At 42.9% G+C, this 8,499-nt stretch overlaps 1 protein-coding gene across 2 annotated transcripts; it reads right to left on the reverse strand.

Moving 5' to 3' along the window:
* Positions 1-1,093: 1,093 nt before the first annotated feature.
* Positions 1,094-8,083, reverse strand: hsf2bp (heat shock transcription factor 2 binding protein). 2 transcript variants are annotated; one of them, XM_062527781.1, is made up of 9 exons: positions 7,939-8,083; positions 7,185-7,341; positions 6,842-6,945; positions 6,292-6,441; positions 4,628-4,772; positions 4,422-4,539; positions 4,176-4,279; positions 3,076-3,364; positions 1,094-1,315 (listed from the first exon to the last, which is right to left on the reverse strand). In XM_062527781.1, the coding sequence occupies exons 1-9, from the start codon at positions 7,990-7,992 to the stop codon at positions 1,309-1,311; spliced, it is 1,128 nt and encodes a 375-aa protein (XP_062383765.1). In that variant the 5' UTR covers positions 7,993-8,083; the 3' UTR covers positions 1,094-1,308. The 2 variants fall into 2 exon arrangements, with proteins under 2 accessions (XP_062383765.1, XP_062383766.1); XM_062527782.1 differs by lacking the exon at positions 4,176-4,279.
* Between the last annotated feature and the right edge of the window lie 416 nt (positions 8,084-8,499).

Below are 8,499 nucleotides of genomic sequence, written 5' to 3' on the forward strand. Positions count from 1 at the left end.
ATGACATTTAGCAGGGGTGTCATCATATTCAGACTACACCGTGAGGGTCCCCATATTCAGACTACACCGTGAGGGTCCCCATATTCAGACTACACCGTGAGGGTCCCTTGCGGACCATAGGGAAATGAAACAGGACCTGACAATCATAGGGAGGACTGTGTCTCAAACCGCATACTTCAGCCAGTACACTGCTAGTGTACTGTACACTGAGTGCTTACATCCGTAGTGCCCACTTTTTGATGGTTAGTATTTAATTGTCAATAAAGTACATAGAACGCGCTCAACTCACGAAATATTTACGCTGACTGGGTGCTTGTGCCCATACGGAATAAATAAAAGAAAGCGAGAGTACAGCACTCCTGGTCATGTATAACTTTATTTATCTTTTTTCTTTTTTTCTTCTTTTTGGTCACAGGCAAGAAAAAAGAGAAATAAAGTTATACATGACTAGGAGTGCTGTACTCTCGCTTAGTATTTAATTGTCCCAATATCTGCACTATATACTTAAACTAAGTATTTGAAGTGTGCAAGTAGGAGGGATGAGACAACTCTTGTCACACTCTTGCATGTTCCCGGTCACCCACAGAGCATTCCCAAACATGCTTGGCCTGGTACAAATACTGAAATGGCTGGCTTCATTGAAAAACTACTGTATGTACTGGTCTGGTGGTTGTACCTGGTGGCAGGCAACACTAAGGTCATTCATTACTTATCACAGAAATCAGAAGTATCCTTGAGATTATGATATCTTAATTGAGGTAGAGTTTGATACACATTTTCCAGATTGTTCAAAGTATGTGTTACAGTATCTTATCAGCCATCTACAACTTTGTGTATGACACCTTTAGCCTTGCACTTTTATTTCACATCCTTGAGCCTTTTTCAGCGAATAGCTGTTACAAAATTCACTATGTTGGCTTCTAGCTGGCTGTGAAACCACATTCTTTGCAAAAGCTGACAATCCCCATGATCCACATGCTTAATCAATTGAAAGTTTAAATGAATTTAAATTGTTGCTGGATGAGTTAGAAAATATGTTGGGATAGACAGACAGCTGTTTGAGATATTATAGAAAACTATGTACATTCTTTAATGGTGATACAGATCTGACAACGGCAATACAGTGTTTGAACAAACCATCCATTGAAATGGATTATTTAGCAAAAACAGAATGTGTTCGGGAGAAAATATAACAAACTGAGGACAACTTAAAAAGTGCCCAGTGCTGTCACTGCTGCTGATGTGTCTAGAAGAATCTCTTCAGTTCTGTCTGTTTGGGCTGAAGCCATACCGTGTTTCCAGACGCCACTAGAACCTGCAAGAGTAGAACAACAGCTGTGCTAAACTCACCTCCAGTTATAAAAAAAAACATAAATAGATTGTCTTTTAACAAAACATTTCCATTTACAGTAAAGAGGTGCTTGCGTATGCAAATGCCAACGACCAATTCTAAGGAAAGATGAGATGCTATGACTTAAAACCCAAGGACACAGTTGTTTGTTCCTCCTAATGGCTAGCCTTCACAATTGAAGTACCCATTGGCTAAACACACTCAGGCTGATGTCCTGTGGTAAGGACACTTAACTCATGTTTCCTCTTCATCTGACTGCTGTGTTTTGTTGGCCTTTTGGTTCAAGAATAGGCATTGGTATGTGATGTATTTTGTGCGTGCAAGCAAAGCAATCTTGTTGTACTTAGAACTCCATCTGTCACCATTAACAATTTTTAAGTACAACTTCAGATATAGAATTAGTAAATACTGTATATATGAGCCAAGTTAATTAAACTTGAAGGGATGGTATCTTGGTCATTAATTAATCCATAGTCCTGGGCTTAAAGATAATTCAATGAGAAAAAGCTAGGACTAGACTTATCGGTAACACTTTGCGGTAAGGGTACATGAATCATCATGAATTCATACATGAATTCATTCATGATTTATGCATTACTTAATGGCTTAATATCTCATGAATCATCAGGAATTGACATGAGTTCACCATATGTCATTCATGACCTCATGCATGAACAACGCATCAACTAAAGCATTAAGTATGGTGGCTACATCATTATGAACTATGGTTTATTAAGCATGATCATGATGATTTATTTTTCTGTACATGAATCATAATGAATTCATGCATGTAAACCTTCCTGAATTATTAGGAGATTAACTAAGCATTAATTACTATGACTGTTGGGCTTAATTTGTACAAACTCTCTAAACACACTTTCTTAAACTCTCTCTCTAAACACACGTCATTATTCACCACTTTAGTTGAGGGGCCACAAAACATGATGAACTCATGAGTAACTAATACTTAGTTAATCCAATGCTATTTCAAGAAGGCTTACATGCATGAATTCATAATAAATTATATACAGAAAAAAAATCATCATGATCATGCTTAATAAACCATAGTTCATAATGATGTAGCCACCATACTTAATGCTTTAGTTGATGTGTTGTTCATGCATGAGGTTTTCCCTATCATCCTATTTTCAAAGCAAACCTACCTGCGGGCATGTAATTAGGCTACATGTTTTCTACATGAATAGCATGTTTGAAAGGGCACTGCACTAAGTCTGTGAATGGCAAACCAGCCTTAAACATACTGCTAATAACTGCAGGAATTTGCATATCTGCAGCATGAGCTCATGTTGCCTGCAGGTTGAAAGGAGATTCTCCCCCCCCTCTCCTCCTCCTCCTTCTCTCCCCACGTCTACCTCCTATTCCACCACTTCTCCATACTTTGACTAGAGCTTCAAATGTAGGCACTCCTACCCTCTAACACTAGTATTGACAGCTGCAGTGGTAAATCCCATAGCTGAAATCTCCTCTACATTGTAGCTTACAGTAAATGTTTATACATTCCATTGTTGTAGCTGTGGCTCTGTAGCTTAAATATTTATATATCCAATTGTTGTAGCTGTAGCGCTGTATCTTAAATGGTATTCTATTGCTGTTAGTGGCTTTGGCTAAATGAAGAAATGTAGATGTAGGTGCAATAGAGGGGGCTGCACAGCAGCTAAACAAGACAGAGCGTGAGCATCCCCCCAGTCCGTCAGCAACCTTACTTTGCTACTTGCTGTCTTTTCTTCACCAGGAAGGGAGTCTTGTCCTTCTCGGGGGCCTTCTGGGGCTCCTGGGAGGAGGAGGAGGAGGAGGGGACGAGAGGCCCCAGGTCCTCCAGCGTCTCCTGGGCCGTCTGGCGGAGGCCCTGGTGGCGGCTGGAGGCCAGCTGGTGGATGCGGCCCAGCGGGAGGGAGGGCAGCAGGTCGGAGGCCACGTGGGCCAGCACCTCCTCCTCCAGGAGCAGAGACTGGAGCAGCCGCAGGGCGTGGAGGCACACGTCCGAGTCGCTCTCTGGAAGGCGTGAGGAGATTGGAGTGAGTTTGTGTGTTTGTGTGTGTATGTGAATGAGTGAGTGTCTGAGTGAGTGAGTGTGTCAGAGTGTGTGAGTGAGTGAATATGAGAGTGAGGGAGTGAATGTGTGTGTGTGTGTGTGTGTGTGTGTATGAAGGTGTGTAAGTGTGTGTCGAGTGTACAAAAATATGTTTTGTTACAGGTTTACATATATGGGGATTCATGCTGTCTCAAGAGAGTGTGTGGCAGTGCATGTTTACAAAGAGAGAAAAGGAGCCTTAGAGACTAAGAGGGTTATTAGTTGCCCTTTCTGTAAAGACATTGAAGAATAATGAAAAGGACAAACTGAGACTGAGAGAGGCAAGCCAGATGTAAAATTGGAAAACAAGAGGCTGGTCAGGGAGAGAGAGAAAAAATGGGAGGAAAAAGAGGACAGGAGAAGAGAGGATGCAAGGGATGTTAGAGAGAGAGAGAGGGAGAGAACAGGACAGGAAGAGAGACAGAAACAGACAGATATGTGGCCTTAATCCCTCTCCCTGTCTCCCTCACTGCACGAGAATTCTGCAGCTTTGACGTCAAGAGCGTAGTGCAGGGCCATCTCGGACACACTCTCACTCTCTCTCTCTCTCTCTCTCTCTCTCTCTCTCTCTCTCTCACACACACACACACACACACACACACACACACACACACATAGTCACAATACAGCCACTGTTCTTAACTAAAATACTTCCATTTGTATTTGCCTCGCCAGGCACAATGCTCAGTTCATCTTTTTTATGGTTCTGCGTGAACTCTTCCCAGTCTTTACCTTCCAGCAGGGTCCAGAGAAGAGGAAGCAATGCAGGGTTTCCACTGATGTACTTCAGGCCCTTCACACTGATGCTGACATTATACAGAGCCATCAGCATCAACCTGCATGGAATACAGGTATAACAAGCAGGTGTTCCATGGAGGAGCAAAACATCAGTCATTTCCTATGCAGTAGCCGCATTGTGTATATATGTTTGAGAGTGTGTGTGTGTGTGTGTGTGTGTGTGTGTTCAGATAACCTTACACTTTCAGTTTGGAGAACACTCCTGGCTTGATCAGCCCCAGTAACTCCATCAGTGTGTCCAGCAGGACATGAGCTGAATTAGACAGGAAGTCCCGCCCACACGTCACCGCTCCCAAGTCTGATAAGGCAGAGAGATCCCACTCAGCAGGGTTCCAAAAACCATGATTGGCTGTAGGAGCAATTGTGACTTTTCCTCATGTACTCACTGGTGACGACTCCTGCAAGAGCAAGGACAAACTGGTGCTCATGGGAGTTGGAGTCCTGCTGGGGCAATTTGGAGTCTTGGTCAAGTGACTTCACAAAGCTCTCCAGAGTTTGACCTGCCACACTCAGAAACGGCTCCAGCTTGCCCTGCATCAGACACATACAGACATGCAAACACACACACACACACACACACACACACTGTAATGCTATCCTCTTAAACTCACTAGACTAGGAAATCCCTCTTTAGCTCTTTCCTGGAACAACGCCACAAAAAAAATTACATATAAAAGGATTTGACTTCAAAATCCAGAGATCATATTCATATTTAAGCCAAGGGGCTGCAGTAGTTATGTGGACTGGCATTTGTGAAAGAAATACATATTCTGACACCAAATGTAAACTATGGTACGAATGTCAGTCCACATCCACTCAAATCTCCGAGTGTTGATCTGTGTGATGACCACTATTTTCATGTGTGCATATTTGGAGCCGTGACTGTCAGATGTGGATGTAGATGTACAGTGGTGTGCATAAGTTAACACACCCATGCTAAAGCTGACTACAGTGAGGAATCTGTTGGAATTGATATTAACACTTTAATTAAGGAAAAATCCAACCTTTGAGGACACCAATTTTCTTTGTGAATGGATAATGTATCATAAATAAATAAATGTTCTTACTTAAAATACAGGGGCATAAGTATACATCCCCTATGTTAAATTCCCATAGAGGCAGGCAGATTTTTATTTTTAAAGGCCAGTTATCTCATGGATCCAGAATACTATACATCCTGATAAAGTTCTCTTGGCATGGGGTACTTTCCACTTTTCATCTCTTAATGCAAACCAAACTATTCGGCTCACTGAAATAAAACCATGCCAATCTCATACATTATTGGCAACACCTACCTTCCTTTGTATCTCTCTGTGTGTGTGTGTGTGTGTGTGTGTGTGTGTGTGTGTGTGTGTGTGTGTGTGTTAATGTGCTTGTATGTACAGTATGTGTGTGTGGCTGTCTAAAGCTGCTTTCAGACGCGTCCTCCGCAGTATATGCGGAGCTATGTCAAATGGAGGTCCGACCCGCAGTACATACAGAGCTTTGTTTGGTGACTCAGATATGATGCTAACATGCTGACATAATGCGGTCATACGTGTGAACGACACCCACGCACAAGAACAGAATTTCGGCGTGGTTGAACACGCACATGAACAGAATCTCTGCATGTTCTTTGCTTCGTTCAGACACGGGCTCATTTACATTATGTCCGTGGGAAATACTAGGAGGTGTGGCGTAAGAGCCGGCTAAGTTCGGAATTCCAAATGGCCGGTTATGGTTTTGATTTGAAGACAACTATGCCCTGAAGACGACCTCATGCTGCTTCACGTGGGCTTTTTTAACTGGTCCATTAAGGACATGTCATGTGAATAAAGACATTTTAATTAAGGAGTGCGTTGGCCAGAGAAAATGTTTCTCTTTTTTTTGACAGCCGGTTATGTTGTTCAGATACACCGCCCAAATGCATGACATCCGCAGAACATGTGGACTTCCACCTATGTCTGAAAGCAGCTTAAGTCTCAATACATCAGCTCGCACATGTTTGACATGGCAGAACATGCAGACTAACACCTAGGTCTGGCAGCAGCTTAAGTCTCAGTACTCGTACATCAGCTAAGATGTCCCTGACGGCCTCCTCCTTGCTGGAGGCGCTCCAGAGGAGGGTGCAGACGGCCGCCCCCAGCCCCGTGCAGAACTCGGCCTGCTGCTGCAGCTGCTCCCTGCACTGCCACAGCTGCTCCCGCAGAGCCAGCTTCTCCTGCAGAGGACGCAGACACAGCCCTCAGCACAGCACAGCAGACACACACACACACGCACACACACGCACACTCGCACTCGCACACACACACACACACACACTCACACACGCTCTCTCACACAGACCTAAACAAACACACGTGTGGATGCATATACAACACACATACGACATACCCCTTCACACACACACACACACACACACTCAGTCAGAAACATGCTCTTGCACTCTTTCTCTCTCTCTCTCTCTCTCTCTCACACACACACACATACACACACATACTTTCATATGCTCACTCACACACACAGACTTACACAAACACACACATGGATGCGTATACACACAACATGACTCTCATTCATCTCCCCATGATTCCTTGCTGTGGCTCCCCTTCCTCTCTCACCTCCCTCTCTCTCTGGCACTCGGTCTGGGCGAGCTCCAGGCGGGAGCGGAGGTGCAGGCAGTCCTGCCTCTGCTTCTCCTGCTCCTGCTCCAGCCGCTCCCTCTCTGCACACAGGAGCCATGTCACAACCCAGAAACAGCACGCACTTCACACTGAGGGCATGTTTGGAGAAAGGAAATACTGTAGTATTGAAAATGTTATGCGTTGAACATCATTTTACTTTTTGTTTCATTATTTGTTTCATTATTTCATTACATGATTGCACATTTGTTATGTGTATGCATTATAACACACTCCGTGAGTTGTGAATTGAGGAATGGGAGCAGGCAATGTTGCATCTTACGTGTTTCTATCTGACGTGCTTTGTGTAGTGAATCTAGCAGGTCCCCGTTGATTACTTTGGGCAGAAACTCTCGTAGCTGCATGACCTCGGTAGTAAGTTTTTCCATGTCCCTTTTTCGGATTGACACATATCCATCTCTCCCACAGTCCTGAAGGTACTTTAAAAACCACAGAACCGTAGATATATGGCTGACATAACAATGACAAGCGCCCCATCTAGTGGACAGAAACTGAAACCACGTGCTGTGTCATTACCAAGAACTTTTCAAGACTACTTGGGCATATGGACGATAGTTAAACTCAACTCTCCATTTTAGATGTAAAATCATGTCACTGTTTTTAGCAAATTATTTGATATTTCTTATATCAGCTGAAAATGCAAACTAATGTTTTCAAAAGTGGATGGGCCTAGAACATAAACAGTAACCAAGGCATTGACTGACTTGGCTTATGATCATTTTAGAGACTGGACAGTGGACACTAAAATAAATAACTGATGTTAACTTTGATCTGACGTGTAACTTTAACGTTAATAATGTCATACTTAATTGACTCACCACAAACACTTAGAAATGGTCAAATCACTCACATCAAGTCAAATTACAATGTTGTTTATTGTTGTGCTAACGTTAGCTTAGTGCGCCTTCTATTATTAGCTCACAGCTAACTTCATTTATCAGGCATTACTTTACAACAGCTGGCTAGAGAGACTATACAGGTCGGGCACATAATGTCACCAATGTAAGATATATTACCTCTGTCCTTGGAGAAACAGTTGGTATTTTGGTTTCAGATGTTTTCATTGTCATTTCCTAACTGTTGAGGTTTCATGGATTTTAGCAGAGCCCTATCATGTATCTGGTTTTAGCAATAGCTAGCAGCAAGCCAAGACTTGCTTCGAAGACCTGCAGGTTTGAAGACCTGCGGCTCATTACGCCCTCTGGTGGACCTTTCTATAAATTACAAATTCTACAACAAATTGACCTTATACTTGAGAGTAGGAGAGTAGAGGAAATAGGCTACATAGGCTACCACCCCAAAAGTCTATTTCCAAAAATAAGAAATTGTAAGGCTGTATTAATTAAACTTATCAAGATTCAGAACCTCTCTTCAATTTAGGTTTGACATTTGTGTAAAATTGTAAATGAACAGCATTTGCCTATGCAGTACTTTTCTACTCCTTTGAATGCTTGAAGCACTTTGCAGAGTGACATTCATTCATCCATTCACTCACACATTCATCCATACAGCGATGGCAGAGGCTGCCATGCGCAAACCAGAACATTGGGAGTCGTTTGGGGTTTATTGTCTAGCTC

This window comes from Sardina pilchardus, chromosome 23 (genome assembly GCF_963854185.1).
Source record: "Sardina pilchardus chromosome 23, fSarPil1.1, whole genome shotgun sequence".
In the NCBI taxonomy this organism is placed as follows: domain Eukaryota; kingdom Metazoa; phylum Chordata; class Actinopteri; order Clupeiformes; family Clupeidae; genus Sardina; species Sardina pilchardus.

Coding starts and splice junctions, on each gene's coding strand:
- hsf2bp (XM_062527781.1), bottom strand. CDS start 7,992: ATGACAATGAAAACATCTGAAACCAAAATACCAACTGTTTCTCCAAGG. Junction 6,946..7,184: donor AGCACGTCAGATAGAAACAC/GTAAGATGCAAC, acceptor TCCTGTGTGCAG/AGAGGGAGCGGCTGGAGCAG. Junction 6,442..6,841: donor AGTGCCAGAGAGAGAGGGAG/GTGAGAGAGGAA, acceptor CGTCCTCTGCAG/GAGAAGCTGGCTCTGCGGGA.